Source organism: Crocodylus siamensis, chromosome 15 (assembly GCF_052110815.1).
Source record: "Crocodylus siamensis isolate JL-2025a chromosome 15, ASM5211081v1, whole genome shotgun sequence".
In the NCBI taxonomy this organism is placed as follows: domain Eukaryota; kingdom Metazoa; phylum Chordata; order Crocodylia; family Crocodylidae; genus Crocodylus; species Crocodylus siamensis.
The window spans coordinates 49,987,273-50,013,866 of NC_143409.1; the positions used below are offsets into that span (position 1 = coordinate 49,987,273).

The 26,594-nt window shown below is 60.4% G+C and overlaps 3 protein-coding genes across 5 annotated transcripts; 1 reads left to right on the top strand and 2 right to left on the bottom strand.

The window, feature by feature from the left end:
* Positions 1 to 67: 67 nt before the first annotated feature.
* Positions 68 to 7,079, bottom strand: LY6G6F (lymphocyte antigen 6 family member G6F). The gene is made up of 6 exons (XM_090029844.1): positions 5,977 to 7,079; positions 4,033 to 4,170; positions 3,162 to 3,443; positions 2,781 to 2,934; positions 2,551 to 2,588; positions 68 to 2,451 (listed from the first exon to the last, which is right to left on the bottom strand). Exons 2-6 carry the CDS (start codon positions 4,103 to 4,105, stop codon positions 2,399 to 2,401), a joined length of 600 nt encoding a protein of 199 aa, XP_089885970.1. The 5' UTR covers positions 4,106 to 4,170; positions 5,977 to 7,079; the 3' UTR covers positions 68 to 2,398.
* Positions 5,628 to 17,533, top strand: ABHD16A (abhydrolase domain containing 16A, phospholipase). Of its 3 annotated transcripts, XM_090029754.1 has the most exons (21): positions 5,657 to 5,795; positions 7,094 to 7,233; positions 7,443 to 7,499; positions 8,400 to 8,488; positions 8,957 to 9,043; positions 9,449 to 9,534; positions 10,158 to 10,231; positions 10,583 to 10,687; positions 11,334 to 11,448; positions 12,014 to 12,115; positions 12,517 to 12,580; positions 13,387 to 13,436; positions 13,832 to 13,955; positions 14,502 to 14,606; positions 15,322 to 15,385; positions 15,632 to 15,688; positions 15,887 to 15,949; positions 16,134 to 16,210; positions 16,609 to 16,707; positions 17,174 to 17,220; positions 17,333 to 17,533. In XM_090029754.1, the coding sequence occupies exons 2-21, from the start codon at positions 7,229 to 7,231 to the stop codon at positions 17,414 to 17,416; spliced, it is 1,554 nt and encodes a 517-aa protein (XP_089885880.1). In that variant the 5' UTR covers positions 5,657 to 5,795; positions 7,094 to 7,228; the 3' UTR covers positions 17,417 to 17,533. The 3 variants fall into 3 exon arrangements, with proteins under 3 accessions (XP_089885878.1, XP_089885879.1, XP_089885880.1); XM_090029752.1 differs by lacking the exon at positions 7,094 to 7,233 and having other exon boundaries at positions 5,628 to 5,795; positions 8,400 to 8,466; XM_090029753.1 differs by lacking the exon at positions 7,094 to 7,233 and having other exon boundaries at positions 5,629 to 5,795.
* Positions 17,534 to 19,117: 1,584 nt separating this feature from the next.
* Positions 19,118 to 21,951, bottom strand: LOC149852702 (POU domain, class 5, transcription factor 1-like). Its single transcript, XM_090028401.1, has 5 exons — positions 21,713 to 21,951; positions 21,092 to 21,222; positions 20,389 to 20,544; positions 20,216 to 20,306; positions 19,118 to 19,191 (listed from the first exon to the last, which is right to left on the bottom strand). The coding sequence occupies exons 1-5, from the start codon at positions 21,816 to 21,818 to the stop codon at positions 19,118 to 19,120; spliced, it is 558 nt and encodes a 185-aa protein (XP_089884527.1). The 5' UTR covers positions 21,819 to 21,951.
* Between the last annotated feature and the right edge of the window lie 4,643 nt (positions 21,952 to 26,594).

A 26,594-nucleotide genomic window follows, 5' to 3' on the forward strand; every position in this document is an offset into this window, starting at 1 on the left:
GGGAGAGGCATCTGCAGGCAGGGGGTGACTTGACACTTCCTCTCACGTGGAGCTTGGAGGCCTCCTTGTCCGCATCTCTCTTCCCCTTCTCTGCTGGCTTCTTCCCCTTCCTTCCTCAGTCTTTGGGCCATGCTTGTTTTGATTCCTTCCCTCTTCATTCACCCTTTTCTCTGTTCCTTCTTACATTTCCTCCCCTTCTTCTACACCTTCATTCTTCCCCTCGCCTGTTCACATCTTTTGGTTTATAATTTCATTCCCCCCACTCATTCATTCACTCTTTTTTTTTGGTTCATGCCTTCTTGATGTCATTTGTTCTTTGTCCTTCCTTTCATTTACGTGTCTGCTCTGGGTTCGGGTCATTTTTTGCTCCTGTCATTTGTTCCTTCCCTTTGTTTTTTATTTCCTCCTTTGGTCACTTTATAATTCTAGTTTTTCTTCATTCCTTCTGTTCTCCTTTGTTTCTCTTGTTTTATTCATTCACTTATTCCTTTGTTCTTTTTTCCTGTCCTCTGTGGGTTTGTACATTCATTTGTTCCTTCATTCTTTCTTTCTTTCCTCACTTTTTTCATTCACTTGCTCTGGTTTTTTGTTCACTCATTTGTTCGTTCATTCACTTTTTCCTTCCTTTGTTTTTTTTCCTCCATTCATACATTCAATCACTATGACTTTTCATTTGTTCATTCCTCTGTGTGTTCATTTGTTCATTCGTTCATCCATTCATTCTCACCTTCGTTCCTTCTTCTGTGGCTTTGCTCATTCACTTGTTCCTTCCTTCCTTTAGTCATTCACTCTTTTTTTCTGTCCTTTTCTTCCTCCATGCATTTATGCACTCGTTTATTCCTTCACCCATTCTCTGCTTCATTCTCACATTTGTTCTGGGTTTTGTTCATTCATTCTTTCTTCTGTGCCTTTGTTCGTTCATTTATTCCTTCTTTCAGGCTTTCTTCCCCTCTGTTTTCTGTCCCTTCCTCCACAGCTGTTTTCATCCATTTGTTCTTTTGTCCATTCAGTCTTCTTCATTCCTTCTTTCCTCTGTGAGGTTTATTCATTCATTCCCTTCATCCATTGTCTCCCCCCACTCATTCACTTGTTCACTCATTCATTCTCCCGTTCATTCAGTCATCTGCTCTGCTGCTGCTTTGTTCCTCTTTTCTTATGTGGCTTTGTCCGTTAGTTTTGTCCTTTGTTCTTTCTTCCCTTCATTTGTGTTCTCTGGTTTTCACCATTCCTGCTTTCCTCCATGGCTTTATTTGCCCATTCCTTCCTTCATCCATCCCATCGTTCTCTCTTTCCTCTGTAGCTTTATTCATTCTCCTCCCCACAACGTGCAGCATCCGGACAGAGCTGCTTGGCTTCCTGACCCACCTGGGAAGCCCCTGCTCCCCCAGCCCTACCGGTGCACCTTGCTCCTGACCCACTGCCCCCCCGATACCCCTCACTCTGGACCCGCAGCCCCTGCCCCCCAGCCCTGCCCCTCATTCCCAATCCACAGCTCCATGCGCCCCCGCTCTCCCCGTGCCCCTCACTCCAGACCTGCAGCCCCTGCCCCACCCCCAGCCCTGCCGGTGCACCTCACTCCCAACCCTCAGCCCCCTACACCTCGGTGTCCCTCACTCCCGACCTGCAGCCCTGGGGTGACGCAGCATGCCTGTGCTGTGTTCATGAGCAACTGGTGCTGCCTTAGTCAGCTTCTAGGAATGGCTGAGGCTGCTTCTGGGAGCAAAATGGTGCTCCACTCCCCAGCCAGCGCTCGCAGCGGGGGCACGTCACCACTGGCTGTGTTGATTATACTGTGGTTTGAGGCCTGGATATGAGGGGAGGGGCAAAGGGGAGCTGTCCCAGACGCCTGGGTTCCCTGCACACGTGTTTCCCAGATGCCTGAGTTCTGCGCCTGTCCGCCTGACACAAAGCTGCAGCCACCAGTTCCCAGTTGCTACCTTTATTCCCAGCGCCTGCCCCAGACCCTACCCAGGACGCACCTGGGAACCTGGGTTCCTTGCCCCAGCCCTTCCCAGTGGGCCCGGACCTGTTTGGATGGGTCCTCTACGGGGCAGCTGGGACGGGGGTGGCTGAGGAGCGGGGGTGGGGTCAGGAAGGGGTGGGGCTTAGTAGGGGTGGGTTCTGCAGTGGGACTTCTGAGGGGTGGGGCTTCGGGTGGGGCATGGCTTCAAACGGAGGGAAGGTCTGAGCAAGGGGCAGAGATGGGAACCTAAGAGTGGGGCTTAGGAAGGGGCTGGGCTGGGAACGGATGGAGCTAAGGGTAGGGCCTTCACAGGGGCTTCATAGGGGTGCAGCTTAGGGGGATGGAGCTGGGCCTGCGGGCGTGGCTTCTGATGGGGGCAGGGCTAGTGCTGAGGGCGTGGCTAGGTGGGTGGAGCCCCATCCCCAGGAGGGGCCATCAGGGCCCCATGTTCTCGTAGAGCCCAGCCTCGCCCTTAGAGTCCAGGGGGCCTGCAAGACAGCGGGGGAGCTTGTTAGCTCAACGGGGTAGATGAAGGCACCCCAGTTCACCCAGTAAGGGAGGGGAACTGGGACCAGTGCAGCTCTCACCTGGTGGGGCCTGAAATGAGAAGGCCGGAGGTGCCGCCCTGTGGGGGAAGAAGCAATGAGCAGGGGGGCAGAACCTAGGCATCCGGGCTCCCAGCGCCCCCTGCTCCAACCAGTTGGACCCACCAGCCTCCCACAGAACCCAAGAGTCCAGGCACCCCCTCCCTATCCCAAGCGTTGGAGCTCCAAGCCCCCTGTTCTCACCAAGGGAACCAAGGCTGCCAGCCCCTCACCTGCAGCCCTGGCGTCTCTGCCTCCACAGTGCCGCCCCCATGGCGAGGAGGAGGAGGGTTTCCACAGCAACACAGGCAGCCAATGGGACCCACAGGGTGTCACAGGCCCCAGGATCCTGGCTCTGGGGCTTGGAGTGCTGGGAGGACCCCAGTCCTGGAGAAGATGGGAGAGCAGGATAGAGGAACCCAGGCGTCCAGACTCCCGGGCCCACTGCCCTCCTGGAGAACCTGGGCATCAGGGCTCCCACCCCCCACTTCTCTCACCCAAGAACCCCCAAGGGAACCCAGGGATCTGGGATCTCAGCACCCACCCACCCCCAGCCTCCCCTCCCAGGGAACCCAGGCACCCGGGCCCCACCTGGGGCTGCAACACTCACCCACCTGCCACCACACGCAGGTTGTAGCCAGTCACCGTTGCTCCCCCCACTGTGCACCAGTACGTTCCAGCATCCCCAGCCCGGGCCTCTTGCAGCAGCAGAGACTGGTTGGGGAGCAGGGAGAGACGCACCTGGTCCCCTCCAAGCCCCAGAGCTGGGGGTTGCTGAGCCAAGGTGAGGTCATGGGTCTTGTTGCGATACAGCCACAGAAGGTATTCCCCGGCTCCCAGGTTACGCTGCACAGGGCAGGGCAGCTCCACCGAAGCTCCCATGGCCACAGAGACATCTGGTGGGGGCAAAGGGAGAGACATAGCTGATTCACAGGTGGAACGTGGTTATGCTCTGAGAATGCAGCTGGCTCTGGGATGGAACAGCTGAGTATATACAGAGATGCAGCTGATTCTGGGTGGAAAGTAGCTATATACAGAAATGCAGCTGATTCTGGGGTGAAGCAGTTGTATACAGGCATGTGGCTGATTTTGGGGTGAAACGGGATAAACGTGGCTGATTCTGGGGTGGAATGTGGTTATATAGAGAGGATGCAGCTGATTCTGGGGTAAAACAGCTGAGTATATACAGAGATGTGGCTGATTCTGGGGGGAACTTTGGTTAGACACAGCAAAAGTGGCTGATTCTGGGGGTAACGTGGTCATACGCAGACACGGCTGACTCTGGGGTGGAACATGGCTGCAAACAGACATGAAGCTGATTCTGAGGTGGAACACAGATCACGTGAGTGATTCTAGTGTGAGATGCAGCTGATTCTGGGGTACAATGAGGAGAAACACAGACACAGCTGATTCTGGGGTGGAACGTGGTTATACAGAGAGGTGCAGCTGATTCTGGGGTGGAACAGACAGACAAAAGGGTTTTACCTCCCTCCATGGTGAGTCTCAGCAGCAGGAGAAGGAGGCAGAAGGGCTCTACGGCTGCCCCCATTGCCGGCATCTCCTCGGGGATGCAGGGTCTGACCCAGGGGAGGGTGCCAGGAGCTGATCAGGCTGAAGCCATGTCTGGAGTGACACAGCAGAAAGATGAGGGACGTTATCAGGGACCCACAGGGATGGATGTGTGGAGGAAGTGCCACAAGGCAGCTGTTCCCCCAGAGCCCGCTGCAGCTCTTGTCCTTGTTATACCCAGCCCTCCTCCACCCCAGAGCCAGCCACAGCCTTTACCCCCGTTACATCCACCCCTACTCCCCCTCAGAGCCAGTTGCAGCTCCGACCCCATTATACCCAGCCCAAGGCCACCCCCCACCCTCCCGAGCCAGCCACAACTCAGGCAGGGAGGAGTTCTTTTCACGTAGAGGCATCCCAGCAAACGCTCCCTATGAGTTCCCCTTCACTTAGCATTGTCCAAACAAGATGGCTGCTTCTTGCAAGATTGGGATGCTATCTCTCCAGCCCAGGGGCTGCTGGGTTACACCCACCCCAGGCTTGAAGCACCTAGTTGACGCCATTCCAACATGGCAACATCAATATTACTGCCATGTCCCACACATGCCATTTTGGTCTAACTCCAACATAGTGGCACCAACATGGCCGCCACACCCAACAGACGCCATCTTGACCTAACTCCAACATGGCGGCACCAAGATGGCCCCCATGTGCCACAAACACCATTTTGGCCTAACTCCAACATAGTGGCACCAGTAATGGCCACCATGTCCCACAGACACCATCTTGACCTACCTCCAGCATGGCAGCTCGGAAATGGTGCCCATTCTTGACCTAATGCCAGCATGGCAACCCTGAAAAGGGCAGCCATCTTGGTGTGACTCCAAGATGGCCACTGTATTGCCAACCCCAATTGGCCCAGTTGGTGTGAGCCCCTAGGGCAGGGCCAGCATGGCTGCCCTGTGCCCACAAGTGTCTCCCAGTTGCCTCCCACTGGTGTCCCAGTTGGCCTGACCACTCACCTTTGTATAGTGACCCCTCAGATCCCCCCTTGATGCAACTCCAAGATGCCCGCTGTCTCACCAACACTGAGTGGCCCAGTCAGTGTGAGCCCCCTAGGACCCACATGGCCACCCTGTGCCCACCAGTGTCTCCCAGTTACCCTCCACTGGTATCCCAGTTGGCCTGACCACCCCACCCATATTCAGCAACCCCACAGATCCCACCCGGCCTTGGCGTGACTCCCAAGATGGCTGCTGTATCGCCAACCCTGAGCAGCCCGGTTGGTATGAGACCCGTAGAACCAGGCCAACATGGCCATCCTGTGCACACCAGTTTCTCTCAGTTGCCTCGAACTGGTGTCCCAAGTGCTGTAACCACCCCCAGCTGGCCAAGGTGGAGACTCTTTCACCCCTATGTAATAAGGGCAGAAATGGGTGCCTGTCCCTTTAACAAGGGAGGTGGGAGGGGGAGAGAGAAGCCCGCAGCCAGAACACAAGGAAAACGCGTTTTCAAAACCCCGAGGGAAGTTTGGCCACCTCCGGCTCCCCGTAGGGAACCCGGAAGTAGTGCTTTTGCTCAGTCTCCAACCCGACTTGGTGCGGCCCAAGATGGCGAAACTGCTGAGCTGCGTGCTGGGGCCGCGGCTCTACCGGGTCTACAGGGAACGGGGGCCAGCGAGGCTCCCCCGGGATGTGGACGAGGGCGCCGAGGGGTCCCCAGCCTCCCGGGAGGCTTCCTGGGTGAGTGCCGTTTTCATCCCTCCCCCCGCGAGGGAGAAGTGGTATCTCCCGGCTGCCTCTCTCTCTGTGGGAGTTCGGACGAGACCATTGCATGGAGAGGGGTGCCGTTCAGGGACACGCCCCCTTTTTCCTAAATAGAACCTTTCCAGTTGCTAGGTCTGGATGTCCGTTAGGACGGTACCATGATGTGGGGAGGGCGGAGGTGCTGGCTGGGAGGAATGTGCCTCTGCCTGGCCGTGATGGGACCTTCCCAGTCGCCCGTCTGGATGCCCGTTAGGGCAATACCATGTTGGACAAGAACTGGGGAATGTGTTACTCCTTACTTCCTTCTCCCATTAGCCCCCCAAGTGACCACCCCCTCTTAGAACAGACCATTTTAGAAAGTGGGGTTATGGAGTTGAGGGGGCAATTATGCCCTCTTCCTCTCCACTTCTCCATATCCAGGCCCCCTAGGATAGTGCTATCTGGGGACAAACCCTTGTGAGGAAAGAGGGGCCATGAACTTGAGGGGCAGAGAGCATGATTGCTCTTCAGGGCTGTATTTTCCCTCTCCCCCGATGGATCAGGCCATGGGGGGGTTATGGGAGAGGGATATATTTCCCCCTAACAGTACCCCCCTACCCCCCCCCCTTCTGTACAGGGGTGAAGTCCTTGTATCAAGCTGTTGCTAATACCTGAGATGAACCATTGTAGAAAAGAGGAGTGCTCCAACTCCTGTTTCCTGCATGGTACAGCCTCACCCTCAGGAAGCTGTTGGTACTCCTCTGGGTGAGACCATTGTAGAAACAGGGTAGAGGGACGGACACATGTTTCCCTTCCAGTACCTCACATGGTATCTCCCATCCTCGCCTCTGGCCTGTATTACTTCCCTAGCGCTATGATGCCAGTCTGGCAAGGCTGGGTTGGCGTAACCCCCAAGATGGTGGCCGGGGCCCCCCTATTAGTAGGGATGCCATGTTGGCACAACTTCCTAGAAGGCAGTCAGGGCCCCAACCCAGGGAGAGGAGCCATGATGGTTTGATTCTCAAATTTGCCACCAATCTGCCCCAGTAGAGGGTGGGTTAGCATGACTGGTGTTGCCAAGATGGCAGACATTGCCTCTACCCTCTGCCCCCACCCTCCCCAATGGGGCTCAGTTGGCATGACCACAATGGCCAAGCCAAGGTGGGCATCCTGGCCAAGATGGCGGCTGTGGTGTTTCCAAGCAGGCGCGCATTGACCTGGCCATCGTGGTGCCCACCCGGTCAGGCTGATTGGCCTGGCTTCTGCTTTAACCAGTCGTGATCCCGCCTTGGCAGGGAGCAATACAGCTGCTGTGCACGCGAGACCATGGTTAATGTGACATCACCACAATGGCCACCGTGACCCTGATGGTGAGGTGACCTTTGACGTGATCCCATGGCATCGCCACAACGGCCACTATTTCCCTGACCATGAGGTGACCATTAGCATGACTCCATTTTGGCCCCCCCAGAACCGCTGCTGCATCCCATAATGCTGCATTGCACCCTTGCTGTTAACCAAGAGCTTCACTGTGCCCCTCTAGCTGATTTCCCAGTGTGCACCCCCCCTTCCCCCCGTGGCACTGACACCAACTCCCCCTGACTCCCCCCAAGTCTTGGGGTGACGGAGACATTCTCCCCGCAGGACTCGTACTACCAGCCGCGGAGCTTGGAGAAGCACTCAGACAGCATCCTGGCCCTGGTGAGCTCTCTGCTTCTGGGGGAGGCTGGGAACCCAGGCATCTGGGCTCCCCCTCCCCCACCAATTCCCTTCCAGGGAACCCAGGTGTCCAGGCTCCTCCCTTTTTTGGGCCTTGGCCAGGGGAGCAGCCCTGGCTGCACAAACATGTTTATCTCTGCTCTGGTCCCTGAGGCCCCCGGTTCTGTCCCCTAGAGCGGGGAGAGAACCGTGGCATCCGGGCTTCCGGCACGCTCCCCTATCCTGCTTGAATCCACCATGCCTTTTCCCTCCCAGAGAGCCCAGACATCCGGGCTCCCCACCCTGTCCCCCTCTCCTCTGTTCCAGACAACCCAGGCTTCTAGCCTCGATTGCTCTGGCTCACCAAACCCAATCCTGTTGAGAGCGTGGAGAGAACCCAGGTGTCCGGGCTCTCGGCTCCTCCTGCCCTCACCCCCCCAGGAGAGGAACCCAGGTGTCTGGGCTCCCAGCACCCACTTCTCTAACCCAGCAGACTCAGTTTCCTTCCTGGAACTGGGCAGAGAACCCGGGTGTCCTGGCCGTGCAGTAAGCCAGCTTGGCTTCACTCCCTTCCCTGCAGAGGGAACCCAGGTGTCCAGGCTCTCAGCCCATTGCCCCCATTCCACCCCCAGAAAACCCATGTGTCTGGGCCCCTGGTCCAACCCCCTGGCTTCTTCCTTGAGAACCCAGGTGTCTGGGCTCCTAGCCCCACCCGCGCTGGCCCCCCGGCCCCTCTTCCCCTCCTAGAAAACCCAAGCTTCCATCCTCCACCTGCTTTCACCGCCCAGCTCCCACTCCCCTCCCAGAGAACCCAGGTGTCCGGACTCCCAGCCCCCACCCCTTCCCTGAATTGCAGAGAGCCCAGGTGTCTGGCACTGACTCTGATGCCTGGTCCTATTGCAGGCCTCAGTGCTCTGGTCTATCTCCTACTACACCTCCCCACTGGCCTTCTTCTACCTGTACCGGAAAGGTAGGAGGCACTGCAGGGGCAGGTAGGGGGCTTGTGGAGGGCAGGGGGCATATATGGGGTATGGGGAGGGGCTGGTGGGGGTGCACTAGGGGAGCAGGGGGCAAGTAGTGGGGGGGAAGATGCAGCTTGAGGGGGCATTTAGGGGGCACAGGAGGGATCTAGGGGAGGCAAGGCACATGTAGGGGGCATCAGTTGGGGGTAGGAGGCTTGGGGGGGCAAGTGGGGAGGACAGGAAGAGCAGGCACCTAAGGCCTGAGGGGCAGGTAGATGGGGTGGGGAACAGATAAGTGAGGGGGTGGGGTGAGTAAGGGGCACCAGCATGTTGGGGGGTATGTTGAAGGGGCAAGTAGGGGGAGCCGGGGGGCGGGGAGGGGCTGGTTGGGGTTGTTTAAGGGGTTGGGGCGTATCAGGGCAGTTGTTCCACCCCAGAGCTGGGTACGTCGGGGGCCTAGCCGTGACGCCCCCTCCTCTCCCCCTTCTCTCCTCCCAGGCTACCTGACCATGTCCAAAGTGGTGCCCTTTTCCCACTATGCTGCTACCATGCTCTTCCTCCTGGCTGGCGTCGCCTGCCTTAGAGGTGAGTGGGGGCTTGTGAGTAAGAAAGGGCTACCCCCCCGCCCCCCCAGGTACCTGGGTACTCTCCCAGCTCCAGGGCAAGGGAGGCAGGCTGGGAGACAGGGGACCCTTCTCCCCAGCTCAGGGAGAAGAGGGGCTGGGAGACCAAACACCTGGATTCTTGGGGAGGATGTTGGGGGGTGAGGGGTTAGGACTGGGAGCCCGGATGCCTGTGGTCTCTAGGAGGGGGTGGAAGCAGAGAGAGCTGGGGACCCGGATGCTTGGGTTCTCCGAGAGGGGGATGAATGCTGGTGGGCTAGGGCTGGAAGCCCGGATGTCTGGATTCTCCAGGAGGGGGTGGGAGCCCAGACTCCTGGGTTCTCTTACAACCCTTCAGCCTGTCTAACTGCACCCCCTCCCCACCCAGGGATTGGGCGCTGGACGAACCCCCAGTACGTCCAGTTTATCACCATCCTGGAGGACAGCCATCGCATCGGCACCCCCGAGATCAAGGTGAGGCTCTGTGACCCGGCTTCTGGCTCTGCCTCTAGGCTGCATGCCATCCACCCTGCCCTTCCCACAATGCCTTGCAGGCCCCCCTCTCCTGCCAAGCCATTCGCAGCTTGCACTGCCCCCTCCTGGTCTCCCATGAACCTCTGGGGGCAGCCCTTCTGCTGTTTCCCATTATGCCTTTCAGCTTCTCCTTCCCTACTGTCCCCAACAGCCAGGCCTTGCCGTAAGGCGTGATGGGAGCTGCCGCTTCTCCCCTCATGCCTTGCACCCTAACCTCCTCACCATACCACAGCAGCCAGGCCTGCCTCAGTTTCCCATCGTGCCTTGCAGCTGCCCACAACTCCCACTCCACCCCCATCCCACCCCATTTCCCAGGATGGTTTGCAGCCCAGCCACTTTTGTGCTTTGGACTCTTTCCCAGCATGCCTTGCAGCTGCCAGCCTGCCCTGGTTTTAAAGAGGCAGAGACCAGACCCAGGTCTGGGGGAGGTGCGGGTTTGGCTGGGGGAGTGGAGCCAATGCAGGAAGCCCCGCCCACGTCCAAAGAAGGGCTAGTGGGGGGGTAGTTTTGGCGGGGCATGAGGTCTCAGCCCCTCATGCCCACTCCCCTTCCTGTGTGCACAGAAGAAACTCGCCAACTACAACTTTGACTTCCGGAGCTGGCCCGTGGACTTCCGCTGGGATGAGGTCTCCAGCCGGTGGGTGAGCGGGGAGGGAACCCAGGCATCCCGGCTCCCAGCCCTCCTGCTCTTACCCCCCAACGCCCTCCCCTTCCAGAGAACCCATGTGTCCAGGCTCCAAGCAGCACCAGCTCTGACCCACTCCCTTCCCAGAGCAAGGGGGGAACCCAGGAGTCCCGGCTTCATGCTCAGACCCACCAGCCCTGACTTCACTCCCAGAAGTAAGAGAACCCAGATGTCCAAGCTCCCAGCCCTGCCTGTTCTCACTCCCCAGCCCCCACTTCCCACCTAGAGAAGCCAAGTGTCCGGTCCCCCAGCCCCCGTCTTCTTCCTGAGCTGGGGAGAACACAGGCAATCGGCTCTCCCCAGGTCAGACTCGCGGGGGGTCTCCTTGCTGCAGCCGCCCCCCAAGCACCGCAGCACGGCCAACGGATTCCTCAACGCTGTGAAGAAGCTGCCCTGCCAGATTGCCAGGTATAACCCTCCCCCCAGAGGGAGGGGTTTGAGCTCCCTGCCTCCCTATCGGCTGTAGCAGGCCAAGGGGTGGGGCTTGCAGGCTTCTCTGTGGAGGGGTGGGGGGTGGGAAAGCATCCTGGGAGGCTGCAGGGAGCATGGGTGGGGATCCCTGGCTGCTGATTGCTTTGCTATGTTGGTCCTGAGACCTGTCCCCTGATTGGTTGAGGGCTTGGGCCCAGGATACTGATTGGTAGGCATTGAGACGTTCTAGAGGGATCCCTGACTGCGGATTGGCTGGGGAAGGGGCTGCAGCTCTGGGTCCTGATTTGGCTGGAGGCAGAGGGTGGAAGAAGAAGTAACACTAGAATTCTGGCACATGATTGCCTGAGGATGATCTAAATAGCTCATAGGCTGGCAAGCGGAGTTCAGGGGGATTAGCTGGGGGAATTATGACTGCTTATTGGTCAAGGGATGAGGTCACCTAACTAGTAATTTTTTAAATATGGCATGGATGTGACAACAGGGGTCTGGGACCCTGGTGCTGGGGTGTGGCTGGCTCTGGGGCGTGTCAGACTGGGTGTAACAGGGACAGGAGTTGCAGCTGGCTCTGGGGAGCATCAAAACTGACTCTTGTCTTTGCCCCCCGCCCCACCTCACCCCCCAGCTACATCGTGGCTCACACATTCGGGCGCCGGATGCTGTACCCTGGCTCTGTCTACCTGCTCCAGAAAGCCCTCATGCCCATGCTGCTCCAGGGTCAGGCCCGCCTCGTTGAGGAGGTGAGTCTGAGGGGAGGGGGGCTGGGGAAGGGAACCCAGGCGTGCGGGCTGCCAGTCCCCACTTGCCTCCCAGTGCTGGAGTTGAAGCCAGGAGTTGGGGCTCCCAGTTCCCCACACCTTGTACCCCTCCCAGACTCTACTTCCCTCCCAGAGCTAGGAAAGAACCCAGGCTCCCAGCACCCCCTGCTGTAACGCTCTACATCCCAGTCCCCCCCGCCCCCCCCCCCGAGTTGAAGAGAATCCAGGCTCCCAGCTACACCCCGATCTAATCCATTTACCTTCCCCTCCACCCCCAGTCCTTCTCCGCAGCTGAGAGAGAACCCAGGTTTCTGGGTTCACAGACCCCTGCTCCCTGATTCTCACCCCCCTCCCAGAGAACCCAGGCATCTAGGTTCCTAGCCCACTCTGTTGTCATCCACCCAACTCACCCCTGTCTCAGATCTGGATAAAAACCAGGTGTCCAGGCTCCCAACTTTGACTCGCTACCCCCATTCCTCTCCCAGACCTGGGAGCGGACCCAGGCATCTGGGCTAACTCCCCCACCCTCCCCACCCCTCCCTGGCAGTGCGGTGGGAAGAGGGCCAAGCTGCTGGCCTGCGATGGCAACGAGATTGACACAATGTTCATGGACCGGCGCGGGACCTCAGAGCCCCAGGGTGCCAAGCTGGTGAGGCCCAGGGAATGTGGGGGGTGAACCCAGGTGTCCAGGCCCCAACCTCCCTACTCTAACCTGCTAGCCCCTCCCAGAGAACCCAGGTGTCCTGGGAGCAGACTGAGAATACAAATGGCCCCGTGCTGCCTGGGCCATGCTGGGGGGAAGGGCTTTGAATCCCCTACAGGGACATCTCCCACCTCAGGGAGGACCTGAATATCAGTGTGGGCCTGGCTTCCCTAAGAAAGAAGCAGGCACTCCCACATCACCCCCTGCCTGGGGATATGGGGTCCCTCACCCAATGTTGGCATGTGGCTGGCCCTGGGGCACATTGGGCTGGTTATAACGAGGACAGGAGCTGCAGCTGGCTCTGGGGAGGTGTCTGGCCAGGTATAACACTGATCGTCTCCCCCCAGGTGATCTGCTGTGAAGGCAATGCTGGATTCTACGAGGTCGGGTGCCTCTCCACCCCCTTGGATGGTATGATCCGCTTCCAGGAATGGTTTATTCCCAGCCCCCCTGTTTTCCCCATTGGAAATAATTCACTACATGGCTCATCTTGGACCAAACCACTTCTGTTGTAGGGGGAAAGTTGCCACGTGTGGGTTCATCCATTCCTTTGCTTCAGGGGACCTTTCTGAACCAGTCCGCTTTCCCTGCAGGGGAATGCAGATAGGAGTGGACGCATCCATTCTGTTTTCTGTTGTGGGAGGTGTTTTGGGTTAGACAGCTTTTCCTCCATGAGGGGCAGACATAACCTCACCCTGTGGGGCAACTCCAGTTATCAACATGGGTGGGGGAGACTATTTTGCCCTAATGGACTGAATCATGTTACTGTGGGGAGGATATTCTTTGGACTCATCTGTTTCCCTTTAACTGGGGGAAATCTCGTGGACTCATTCATTTCCTTTTAATAAGACAGGAAATAGCTTGGACTCATCCATTTCCATTTATTGGGGGGAAAGATGAGCCCAAGAGATTCTGTTTCCCTCCATTGGGAGGTGGAATCTCTTGGCCTTATCCATTTCTTTCCAGTGGGGGGTGGATCTTTTAGACCTTTCCATTTTCCTTTATGGGGGGAATGTCCTGGACAAATCCATTTTTCTTGGGGGTGGAGGAATGTGCTATATTGAAAGTGGGAGTGGTTGGCCCTGTGCAGACTGGTTCATTTCTGCGGTTGGGGGAGGGGTGGCATTGAGGAGGTTCCATTTCCTTGTGAAGGGGAGGGGGGGTTCCAAAATGATGTGGTCCTAGGCTAATCCAGGCTTCTCTTCCCACCTCCCCAGCTGGCTACTCGGTGCTCGGATGGAACCACCCCGGCTTTGCAGGCAGCACAGTGAGATCCACCCCCCACCCACCCCGGGGAATACCACTATGGAAGTGGGGGGAGGTGGGGGTTGGGCCACTAGGATTCAGATCAACCCCTTCACAAGCCCTGGAATTCCTTTCAAGATCCTCAGAGCCTCCCACTCTATGTGGGGAAACTGAGGCATGGAAAGAGAACAGCCTCCCTCAGCAGAGGGCAGAGAACCCAGGCATCTGGGCTCCCATTGCCCTGCCCCTCCCCACACTGAGAGCAGCCAGGCTTCCCCTGCCCTAACCCACCAGATCCCACTCCTGGTTCAGTGGGGAGAGAACCCAGCATCTGTTCATCCCCCACCCCCGCCCACTGGCACAGGGAGGAAACCCAGGTGTCCAGGTGCTGGCTCTGACCCTGGCCTGGCCCCGCAGGGCATCCCGTTGCCCCAGGCTGAGGCCAATGCCATGGACGCTGTGGTGCAGTTCGCCATCTACCGCCTTGGCTTCCAGCCGGACGACATCGTCCTGTACGCCTGGTCCATTGGCGGCTTCACAGGTGGGGAGGACCACACAGAGACATGGTGTCGGGGGTGGGAGGAACCTTGTAGAAGATGGGGGAGCTAGAATGGGATGGGAGGGACCATGTGGGTGATGGTGGGGGTAGATGGGAAGAACCATTTGGGGGGTGGGAGGTGTAGAACAGGATGGGAGGGGGTTGTGGGTGATGTGTGTGGAGGGGCTAAAACAGGTTGGGAGGGACCATGTGGGTGATGGAGGGTAGGGGGCAAAAAAGGGATGGGGGGAACTATGGGGTAACGGGGGGGAAGAACCATGTGGGTGTGGAAGGAGGTTCTGACAAGTGCATGGGAGGAGATGGAATGGGAGGAACAATTGGGTAGAGTGAAGTGAGGGAGGCTAGGACTGGATGGGAAAAACCATGGTGGGAGGAAGGAGGGGAGCAGGAAGAACTACATTGATGCGGGGAGGCACAGAATGGGAGAAACCATGTGGATTGGAGAAGGGAGGAGGATGTGGGGGTGGGGCTTCTTCTGAGCCCCTCCCCACCATTGAGATGATGCTATCCATGCGTCTGTCCTCACAGCCACCTGGGCAGCCATGACATACCCAGAGATCAGCGCCCTGGTGCTGGACGCCTCCTTTGATGACCTGGTGCCCCTGGCCCTCAAGGTCATGCCTGAGAGCTGGAGTAAGTAACACCCCCGCCCACTCCCACTCCCCATGTGCTTCAGTCCAAATTATTACCTCCCCCCTTCCAGCCAGAGGCCCATAAACCAGCCCCAAAGCCTGCTGACCACTCCCCTCTCACTGAAACCTTCCACTGGGCCACTGCTAGGAGGTCATATGATCCCACCCTGCCAGTCAGTAGGCTGGCACAGTCCATGTGGCACAGCTGGGGAAGGGGTGGGGGGAGTAGGGAGGTTCCATTATCGGGGGAGGTTGTGGAATGCTCTATGTAAAAAAAGGGGGGGGCAGTGGAAGGTTCCATTTGGAGGGAGCTCCATGCCTGTGGGCGGGGCGGGGTAGGTGGCAATTGATTTCCCCCCTTCCAATGCTACATTGGACCATACCACATGTAATACCATGTTAGGAGCCCTGTTGTACCCACATCTGCACCTAGATCCCCTGCCCACCCCCAGCCTTTGGCTTGGACTAGGCCAGGACTTGGACTCAAGAGAGCCAGCTTCACCTGGGACACTTGCTTCCGTTTCCCCAGTCTGTGAACAGGGTGCTTACCCGCCCCCAGGAGACCCACACCCCAAATGGCTGTTGGCATCAGTTTCCTACATAGCACCCACTCTGGGGAGAGCCAACCCCTCCCCCAAGGATATTCTGCTCATTAATGAACTGCTTCATTAACCAAGCCAGGAATGTAACAAGGCTCCATCTCCTGTCTCTCCTAGGGGGGCTGGTGACCAGGACAGTGAGGCAGCACCTGAACCTCAACAACGGGGAGCAGCTGTGCAGGTACCTGGGGGGCAGTTGTGGGGAGGGGCAGTGGGATGCCTATTCTGGGAGAGAAATTGAGGGCTGGAGAGGAGAGAGCAGGCAGGTTGGGAGCCCAGATGCCTGGCTTCTGTGGCAGCAGAGGGGAGGGAGTTGGGTGGGAGTAGGAGGGGTGGGAAACAAGACACCTGGGTTCTTTTAGGGGCAAGAGGGGTTAGGGTGGATGCATGTTCTGCAGCTGCTCTCACACCATCTTCTTTGTTCAAGGTATCAGGGCCCCGTGCTGCTGGTGCGAAGGACAAAGGATGAGATCATCACTACCACGTGAGACAGCCCCCACTCCCCTTCCAGAGAGCCCAAGCCTCTGGGCTCCCAGCCCTTCCTGCTCCCACCCCTCAGCCCCTGTACCTTTCCCAGAGAACCCAGGCATCCAGGCTCCCAGCTCTCCCTTCCTTCACCAAGCATGGAGGGAATTCAGGTGTCCCAGTCAGTCTCCTTAACTCTGCCCTCATCCCTGGCCAGGGTCCCAGAGGACATCATGTCCAACCGAGGCAATGATCTGCTGCTCAAACTGCTCCAGCACCGGTGAGTTGGGAGTGGGGGGGCTGCAGGTCAGAGTTGAGGGTCACTGACAGGGCTGGGGGCAACAGGGGGCTGTGGGTTGGTAGTGAGGGGCACCAGCAGGGCTGGTGGTACAGGGGGCTGTGGGTTGGGAGTGAGGGGCACCAGGGGGGTGGAGGCACCTAACTCCTCCCCTTGCACCCCCCAGATACCCCAAGGTGATGGGTGAGGAGGGGGTGCGCGTGGTCCGGGAGTGGCTAGAAGCTTCCAGCCCTATGGAGGAAGGTAACGGCCAGACCTTGCGGGGAACCCAAGCATCCAGGCTCCCAATACTGTGCCCCCAGGCCCCTCTCTCCCAAGAGCCAGGAGAGGGACCCAGGTCTCCAGGCTCCCCACCTCCTCCCAGCTCCCAGTTTCTCTACCCAGGTGTCCTGGCTTCTTTGTCCCACAGCTGAGTAGAGAAGCCAGGTGTCTGGATTCTCCGTTTCTCCAGATCATGCTCCCTACCCCATGCTCGGACAGAACCCAGGCATCCGGGTCCCTAGTACCTGCACCAAGCCCATACCCCTTCCTCGTGCTCTACCCAGAGCCCCCTAGAGGACCCAGGCATCTAGGCTTACCCTTCCCCATCTCTGGGAGGGAACCTGGGTATCTAGGCTGACCCTCCCCCTTGCTCCCCCCAGTGGCCATGTGCAGCCGCTACGAGGTGGAGGATGACTGGTGTGTGTCCGTGCTTCACTCCTACCGCGACCAGCACGGCCCTGACTTCCCCTGGAGCGTAGGTGAGTGGGTGGAGCTGACCAATGGGAGGGCAAGGGTGGGGCCGGAGGGGGGTGGGCAGTGAAGCTAGGAGTTGTTGGAAGGGGTGGGGTAAGGCTTGGCCAATGGGTTGCAGATGGGGTTTGGGTGAGCCACTGGGGTGTTGGGGAGAGGAAGGTCATAATCTGCCCAGTCGGGAGGAGGCTGCATGCAGGCAGGGAGGGACAGCTAATGGGGAGAAGATCATGGGAAGTGGGTGGGACTGGGGGCAGCCAATGAGGGATGAGCCTAAGGGGGTGGGATTAAGGAAGGCAGCCAAGTGGGGAGAGGCTATGGGGGGTGGAATTGAGGGGAGGTCAGTGGGTAGCAGGCTGGGGCGGGGGTCTTACATGGTCAGTCAGCTGTCTGAGGGCCCTTGGCTAACAAGGGCCAAGGGGAAGGGTCTCCCATGGCGCCTCCCCTTGCTCATTTGCATTTTTCCACCCCCAGGGGATGACATGATGCCGGAGGGCCGCCGGCAGCTGGCGCTGTTCCTGGTAAGGCTTGGGGGGGACCTGGATGCCTGGGCTCCCTGGGAGGGGGAACAGGGGCAGAGCTGGGAACCTGGATGCCTGGGTTTTCACCCGTACTCTTCCCCCCTGCCCCCAGGCTCGCAAGCACCTGCAGAACTTTGAGGCGACGCACTGCACCCCCCTGCCCCACCATGACTTCCACCTGCCCTGGCACTTGTAGCCCCGCCCCCTGCCCAACCCCCATCTCTGCACCTATGGCTCCCCCACCCCCCATATCTGCCCCCCATGCATACACACCGTCTGGACCTGGAGGAGCCAGCAATAAAGAGGAGGTATTTTTTGTACTTGGTGCCGTGGTGTGCCCAGTTCTGGGGAGAACCTTGACCCAGCCCTTCTGCGGGGGGGGGGAGTGGGGCTGTTTTGGCCCCACCCCCTTGGTGAGTTCATCAGTTGGGGTGCACTCGGCTTTAGGGGGGAGGCACTGCCCTGCCCCCTTGCCAAGGTCACAGCTGGGGCTACAGCTATGGGTTCAGGCACCCCTAGGAGGAGCCCAGATACCTGGCCTCTTTCCAGCTCTGGGTTTGGGGGGTGCTGGGAGCAGTGAGCTGCTTGGGCTCCCTGGTTGGGGTGGTCTGGCAGTTAGAGCGGGGTGGCAGGGGGCTCTGGGCATTTGGACATCTGGGTTCGCTCAGGCAATTAGGTCTGGGTGAGGTTGGAGCGCAGGCACCTTGGGGTCTCTGGGAGAGGGAGGGGGTGAGTCTTGGGATCTCCCCTGGCAGGATCCCCCTCCTCCCCCCTCTCCGCTCCCAGGGAACCCAGGAGTCCCCCATAGCAGCAGAGCCTGCCTGCCAAGGAGATAGCAGGGGTCCAGTGCAAGGCCTTCCCTGTTGCTAAGGCAACTGAGTTTCCAGCACTAGGTCACATGGGGACCCTGTTGCCATAGAGACTGGTGTTCCTCAGCTGCCTCACCAGGAAAGCCCAGTTAGAGAGGACCCTGGGGTTCCCTTGTTGCTGCAGAGATATCACCCCTGTTGCTGTGGAGACCACAGGTGTCTCAGGATGTTACTCTGTTGCCAAGGAGATGGGTTCCACCATTATGTCACCCTCTCCCTCTTGCTAAATCGGAGGGGTACCCAATTGCTGAGGAAACCAGGGTTCCAGCGTGCTGCAGGGATCCATTTCCATGGCATCATCACATGGTTGGGACTCAGTTTTGCTAAGGAAATGGGGTTCCAACACTGCTTCACGCAGGGCAGGGGGGCTGTTGTCATTGAGACCAGGGACTCACATGGTGGAACCCTGTTTCTAAAGAAAGTGGGTTTCCTGCAATACATGGTGGGGGGGGGGGGCCGGACCTGTTACCAAGGAGACCACACATCCATTGCTGTGTTCCCTCTGCCCCCCCCAGAGGTCACGGAGGGGGTCTTTGTTGCCAAGCAGATGCTAATGTTCCCCCTGTTGCCAAGGAAACCGGGGTACCCCTGCTGTGTCCCATTGCCAAGGACTAGGCCCCCCCCCGGTCAAGGGCCGCTGGCCCCAGGCACCATAGAGAGAGGCAGGGAAGGTATATAGAAACCCCCCCCCGCCCCAGCCTTCCCACCCTTCTCCAACCTTGGAGGGAAGCCTGGTGCTTGGCCCAGACAGCTGGGTTCTCCCCGCAGCTCTCAGGAGCGAGGGTTGGGGCTGAGAGTCGGGATGCCTGGATATTCTACCCCCTCACCTCCACCACATGCACATAGCACCTTATTACAGGGGGTAATACTTTATTATAGAAAAGAGTGGGTGGAGGTATTTACCACCCCACCCTGGAGTGGGGGGGTTCTAGGTGCCAGGGCCAGTTCTAGAGCCTCCAGGCCAGGGTGGAGAACCAGGGTGGTGCCTTCCTGGGCCCCTCACAACTCAAGGCCTTGGGTTGGTTGGTCTAGAACATCTGGGCCCAGGGGGACCCAATCTGGGTGTGGGTAGGGGGTGGGGCCAGCTCCATGGGACCCTGTCCTAGCAAGGGGGAGGGGTCTAAAACCCGTTGGGTGACCTAAAATGTGCTCCAGCCCAGAGGTGCCAAGGGGGACCCAATCCTGGCACATAGACTCCCAGGGGGCTGATTTCCCCCCCCCCCCCATCCCAGCAGGGCGGGGTGGAGCTAGTCCCCCTGGGACCCCATTACCGCCCTCAGTGACTGGTCTAGAAGAGTTTCTAGGTTCCCCAACCCCATCTGGGACCCCACCCTTCTAGTCCTGCCTGTGGGAGCTCCAAAGCCCCCACCCCACGGAGAAGCCCTTAGGGCAGCTCCCATCCCCGCCCTGTTCCAGAACCAAAGGCCTTTGCCCACCCCTGGCCCAGACACGTTCTCCCCCCAGCTCTGGGAGGGAAGCGGGAGCAGAGGGATGAGAGCCTGCCACCGCCACACACACACCCTTTGGTCACCTAAAGGGTTTGGGAGCATTCCCCATTGAGGCACCTAGAACCTGCTGGGACCAGGAAGACACCTGGTAGCCCCAGAGCATTCTGGGACCTTCTGGATCCCCTAAGCTCCAGGTGAGTCTAGAACCTTTACCCACAATTCTTTGCTTCTCTCCACCTCAGTAGGGGTCAATTGTCCCACCCTCTCCAGCCTTACCCACAAACCTTTGCTCTTTACCCCATTAATATGGGGCTAGTTCCCACCCTCTAGCATTACCCATAATCCTTTGTCTAAGTAAGGGGCAATCCCCACTTCCTCCCTTATCCATAATCTTCTGCTCTTCCCCTGTCTCCATCGAAAAGGGGCAAATCCCCACCTCCAGCTTTACCCATAATCTTTTGCAACTGAAAATATGGGAGGTATACCCCTCCCCCAAGCCCCAATAACCTAGACTCCCCTGGGGTGGGCCAGATTACCCACAAGGCTTTGGGCTTAGCTGGGATGTATGGGGGTGGGGGTTGCATAGAGATCTCCGGGTGGGGGGGGGAAAGGGGGGTATGTAGGCAGGGCCAGGGCCCAAGGGGGCGGGGCCTGGGGGAGCAAAGGGTGGGGGGGGGCCTTCAAAGGCCTCAGGGGGGGGCCCAATCCCAGCTGCGGCCCCTCGGCGCTTGCCCTTCTGGCGTCGGTTGCAGAACCAGACACGGACGACCTGGGGGAACAGACGGACGCGTCAGGCCTGGACGGACCCCCCCACCCCCGGAGACGCACCCCCACGCAGGAAAGGCACTCACGTCCTTATCGAGGCCGAGGCTGTGGGCGATGCGGGCTATCTGGGGCAGGCCGGGCTTGGGGCAGTGGCGAAAGCAGATCTCTAGACGCCAGCGGGCCCCGCTCTCAATGCGCGTGCGCTTGCGCTTGTGGGCCTGTGTCACCTCCATGCCGCACAGCTGGGGGGGGCATGCAGGGGTCAGGCAGCACCAGGACCCTGGCCTGGGCACGCCACCCCACCTCGATCCCTGTGAGCCTGGTCACGCCAATCCCCACAGCCTCCTGGGAGCTTCCTGCCCACCACCCCAGCCTGGTCATGCCTACCCCTCTCGGCCCCCCTAGGACCACCTGCCTAGTCACCACGGCCCCCACCCCCAGTCCTGGTCATGCTAACACCCTGGGGGTTAGACCCCCCCACCGCATGCCCTGGCCTTAGTCACACCAACTCCCCAGGAGGGCTGGAAACAGGGTTCAACACCCCCCACCCCCGGATACAGCTCATGGGAGGCCCAGGCCTGGTCATCGCAATCTCCTGCGTGTCAGGCACCCCCCGATGCTCCCCACAGTTCCCAGGACCCACGGCCCAGTCATGCCCCCCCCCCCGCCCCCCGGGCCTGGTCATGTCAATGCCCCAGGGTGGCTGGACAGGGATCAGTCGTCCCCCGCACCACCACCAGACATCACCCCTAGCCCCATTCACCCCGGTGCCCCGGTCGCAGATGCCACCTGCTGCAGCTCGGGACGCGCGTCGGCCTCGCGCAGCCAGCGGTGCAGCAGGGGGCGCAGGCGGCACATGTTGCGGAAGCTGAGCTGCTGTGCCTCGAACCGGCAGATCGTCGTCTGGCTGAACATGCGGCCTGACGGTGGGGATGGGGGGTCAGCGCAGACGCAGGCATCTGGGGGCCCCTGACCTTGCCCCCACCCAGGGCAAGGGCCCAGGCATCAGGGTAAGTCAACCCCCATCTCCCCTGGCATCTGGGGGGGCTGGTAGTTGACCGACCCTGTCGCTCCCTCCAGGAAACAGACCCGGGTGTCTGGCCAAGTCTGCTCCTATTGCCCCTGTTTTCCAAGGAAAGGGACCCAGGCATCCGGGGGACCCCACCCTGTCTGGGAAAGAGACCTGGGTGTCTGGGAGAACCACCCCCCTCCCCCCCCCGCCAGGAAAGGGACCCAGGCATCCAGGTGACAAGACCTCGCTAGGGAATGCACCCAGGTGTTGGGAGCCCCCCCAGCCCTGCCCTGCTGTCAGGGACCTCATCCCATGTCCCATCTCCCTCTAGGGAATGAACCCAGGTGCCTGGCTGACCCCACTCCTCCCCCGGGAAGGGCCCCAGGCCTCCAGCGCACCATAGAGCACGCCCAGCGCCAGCCCCACGTCCGCCTGGGTGAAGCCCAGCATGATGCGCTTGTGCTTCAGCTCCCGCACAAACTGCTCCATCTCCTCTGTCGTCATGGTCTGAGGAAGGGAAGAATAGCATGGGCCCCAGGTGTCTGGGACTCCAGCCCTCCCCCTGCCCCCCACACAGAGCAGGGGGGGAGCCCAGGCATCCCGGTGCCCAGGTGTCTCCTCCCAGCCCTGAAGCAACCCCCAGCCCCACAGCCCACCCGGAGCAGGGAGGGGGCCCAGGCATCCGGGCCTCCAGACTCCCCTGGCGCTACAGAGCAGGGAGAGCCCAGACATCCCGGCCCCATCACCCCCCCAGTCCCAGCCCCCCTGCTGCCACCCCCACGTCCCCCCTCCCTGCCCCCCAGAGAACCCAGGCGTCCAGGGCTGGGCCCTAGGGACAATGTGCTGCTATCAGGGCCCTGATGGGCCCATCAGCCAGGAATGAGCCCAACCCAGCCCCCAGCCCCCTCCAAGGGAACCCAGGAGTCTGGGCTCCCAGCCCCCCAACCACTAGGCCCCACTCCCCTTCCAGTGGACAGCCCCCTCCCCCCCACCCAGGGACCCCAGGCATCCGGGCTGATACAGATCAAGGAGGGCCCCAGACCCCCGCCCACCCCCAGGGCCTCCACACCCAGGACACCTGGGAGGGGTGGGGGCTGGGAGCCCGGACGCCTGGGTTCCCTGCCTGCCTGTGTGGGTGACAGCCAAGGCCGTCTCAAGCAGACCCCCCCCCCACTCCCCAAGGGGAGCCAGCCAGGTGATCCCTTGCCAGGGATCCACTCCTGAACTGGGAGGATCCCAGCAGGACCCTGGGGGATCTGTCTGGGGTGAACCCCCCAGGGGGCAGGAGATCCCATTGCGACTCTTTGTGGGGTCTAGTCAGTTCCTCACTGACCCCGTGGGCTCCCCCACCCCCGTGGGATCTGTGGTGATTGAGTTGTGTCCTGGGGGAGGGATCTATTTGGTCCCTTGAGGGACCCCACTAGCCTCTTGGTGGGCCTCTCCCATGCCCCCTTAGAGGGATCTAGTGGGACTCCAGGGGGGTCTGGTCCAGGTTTGTGGGGTGTTCGGTCAAGGCCCCGAGGGAAGCAGTGATCCCAGTGCCCCCAGATATGTGTGGGTCTCACTGAGGTCCATGGGATCTAGCAGGGGAACCAGAGGGGGGGGCTGGGTCTGAAGGAGAATCTTCTGGGGAAGCAGGGAAGGTTTCAGCAGTATCTAAGTGGGGCTCTTGGGGATTTAGGGTCCAAGGAGGGATCTCAGAAGGAGCCTCAAGAGGTCTAGAGGGGACCTGGGGAAGCCTTAGTGGATCTAGTGGAGGATCTTATGTGGGAGAATCCTATGTGGGCTTTGGGGAAGGGGGAACTAGAGAGAGATCTCAGGAGGATACAGGGAGGATTTCAGGGGGAACCAGGAGAGGGAACTTAGGGGATCAGGAGCAGGCCTCAAAGGGATCTTGGGGAGACGAGGGAGGGATCTCAGTGGGAACCAGGGGGGGATCTTATGAGGGAACCAAGTGGGGATCTCAGGGATGGGAGAACCAGAGAGAAATCTTATGGGAAACCTCAGGAGATCCCAAGGGGAATCAGAGGAAGGATCTTGGGGGAGCCAGGGTAAAATCTCGGGGGGGGGGGGGAACCAGGGGGAAAATGCTAGGGTGATTTTGGGGATCCAGTGAGGATCTTGGGGAAACCAGAGGAGGGATCTTGGGGGACCTCAGGGGGGTCCTGGGGGAGCTAGGGGAGGATCTCAGTTGGGGATGGGGGGGGTCTCGAGGGGAACCGAGGGAGGAATCTCTGGGGATCTCAGAGGAAGCAGAGGAGGGATCTCAGGGGATCTCCGTGTTCAGCCCCCCAGTCTGGTCCTTACCTCATTCTCCCCGTGGGCCTCCTCAGCTTCGCCGGCAGCAGGGTCCTCGGGGGCCACAGGGGCTGGGGTCTTGGCAGGGCCAACATCACCGGGGTCGGGGCTGGCAAGGCGGGCAGGGGGCGAGGGGCTGGGATCCCCCCAGGCCACGGCCTCATGCTCCCCTCCCTCAGCTTCCTGCTGGGGGCTGGCGTAAGCTGGGCCAGGGGGGTAGGGGCCGGTGGGGGGCACCCAGGCCTCACCACCTCCCCCCGGGAAGGGGCCCCAGGCTGGAGGCAGCCCCCCCTGGGGGCCAAAGGCCAAGACCGGAGTCCCCACGAAGCCCTCGGGCAGGAAGGAGCTGGTGGGCGCTGGGCCGGGCGGTCCCCCAAAGTCGTACGGGAAGGAGCCAGCCATGGCGGGGAGCCAGGTGTCTGGGAGCTGCTCCGCTGTCAAGGGGCCCCAGCAGCTGGGAGACGAGGAACCCCAGTGTCCAGGAGCTGCTGTGTTGTCCGGGGACCCCAATGTCCAAGCAGCGAGGGACCCCAGGAGCCCGGGAGTTGAAGAGTCCAGGCGTCCGGGAGCTGCTTTGCTGTCAGGGGACTCCCCTGGCATCCAGGCCACAAGGGACCCGGGTGTGCAGGACCTTCTCCGCTGTTGAGGGATCTCGGTGCCCGGGCAATGGGGAACCTAGGCGTCCAGGAGCTGCTCGGTTGTCAAGGAGCCCAGGTGTCCAGCAGGGTTCAGCTCCCCCACCCCCTTGCCCGACCTCTGACCTCAGGCTCAGGCCCAGCTGCCTAGAGGGGCCCGGGCGCGTGCCACTCCAAGGGGAAGTCCAGGAGGAGCCCAGTAGTCCAAGGGGGTTGTGGGGGCGGGGGGGCACACCGTGCCCACAGCAGGAGCCCAAGTGTCCAGGAGCCTTTGAACCCAGGTGTCCCCAGCCCAGGATGAAAGCCAAGAGGAGGGCTGGGGCTGGGGCTGGGGCTGGAAAGAGCCCAGGTATCCCAGGGCTGATAACCCCCATTAACCCCTCCCTGCCTGCTCCCACCCCATTGGCTGATTCCCCCCTCCTCCAAGGGCTGGCCCCTCCCCCAGCCTGGGGGAGGTCAGGGTCAAGGGGGTCTGGACACCTAGGTTCTCCTGGGGGGGGGAGGGGGGGCTGGGACTCTGGATGCCTGGGTGTTGGGGGGTGTGCACTGAGTTCAAGGGGGTTGTCTGTGAGCCTGGACACCTGGATTTGGGGGGTAGTGGGGTGCACTGAGATCAAGGAGGGGTCTGGGAGCTCAGACAGCTGGGTTTGTGGGGAGGGGGAGTGGGGTGCATTGAGATCAAGGAAGGGGGGGAGTCTGTGAGCCCGGACACCTTAATTCTGGGGGGGGAGTGGGGTGCATTGAGATCAAGGGGGTGTCTGTGAGCCTGGGTCCCGCTGGGAGGTGCATGGGGGTGCGGGGCTCTGCCTTTTCTGCCCCCGCGGGAGTGGCCGGCACTTAGCGGCCCATCAAGACCTCAATGCCCGGCAGAGCGACCATCAGGGCTGTATCGATGGTGGGGGCAGGGCCCGGGGCTGCGGGTTGGCAGTGAGGGGCACCACAGGCTGGCGGGGCCTGGGGGGCGGTGACCGGACACCTGGGTGCCCTGTGTCAGCACCCACCACTGGCACTACCTCACCCCCATAACAAGGAACTCCTGTGCCCCCCGCCAGGCTCCAGCACACGCGGGGCAAGAGCAGCGAGACGCCACAGACTCGCATGTGGCCGAGGGGCCTGTGTGATTCGGCTTCAGCGCATGCATGAACAACCCGGGATGTGACAAGGTTTTGGGGCAAGGACACACTAGTCCCCCCCATCCCCGGTAATCAAAGTATGGCTCGTGCGTGGCCAGTCCAGCGTGTGTGACATGCTGTGGCACAAAGCGGCATGTCCGTGTCAGTCCACACGTGAATGCAAGTGAAGCCTCAGTGGGGACCAGGCTCCGGTACAGGGAAGGCTCTGGGGCACAGGACACGTGTGTCGAGGCATGTTCAGGGCTCCAGCACAGAGAGACAGAGAGGGACCCTGAGGGATGGGACACGCATGTCAGGGTGTGTTCACAGCTCCAGCACAGGAGCATGAGCCCGGGGGCATGGGGCACATGTCGAGGCGTGGCTCTGGGGGGGTGGGATCCCTGACCCACCCAGGGCCAATGGGGAGCCCAGATGGGGGGTAGGGCAAGCAACCCTGCAGCTCATTGGCTTACACAACAGCCATGGGCCACCCCAGGGATGAACACGGGGGGGGGGGCAGGGGCGTGTGCAGCCAGACCCGCATGGCGCACAAGTGCCCCGACCCACACGGCGCTCACCTGTCCGTGCACAGACACGTGAGCTGCAGTGGGGATGAGGCAGGGCCAGCACCAGTTCACCCTGACTTGGGACAGATGTGTGCTCCCCCAGGGACTCCCCCCCCCCCCCCCCCGGCCATGTCCGTACACTGCCATACGGGCCCATCGGCCTGGGGGGCAGGGGAGTGGAGCCTGGTGATGTCGATATGGGTCCCCTGTGTCACCACCGCCTCCTTGATTCTTGCTCCTCCATAGCCACCTATAAAGGACCTACCCCCCCAGCTTGGGGGGCAATGATGGTGTCACACCAATATGGGTCCCCCACCAATTTGTTGGATTCCCCCAATGATTCCGCCCCCGACCCATATCTCTGCAGAGAGGCCCACTGAGATCCCCCCCGGTGCCGCTTCAATAGACATTGCCCCATTGGAAGGGCTCCTAGACGTTGTACCTGGGGTTCCTGCCCCTCCAGGGCCCCACACAGCCCATGGGGTGGGCAGGGCTGATGTCACCTCAATGAGGATCCCCCCATCCCCTCCCCCACCTCCGTCCACCTCCCCAGGCTGCTGCAACATGTCCCCCATGTAGACCCCCCTTGGGCATTCCCAGCGGGGCTGCGGGTCCAGAGTGAGGGGCACTGGCAGGGCGGGGTTGGGGGGAGGACTAATACTTGGATTC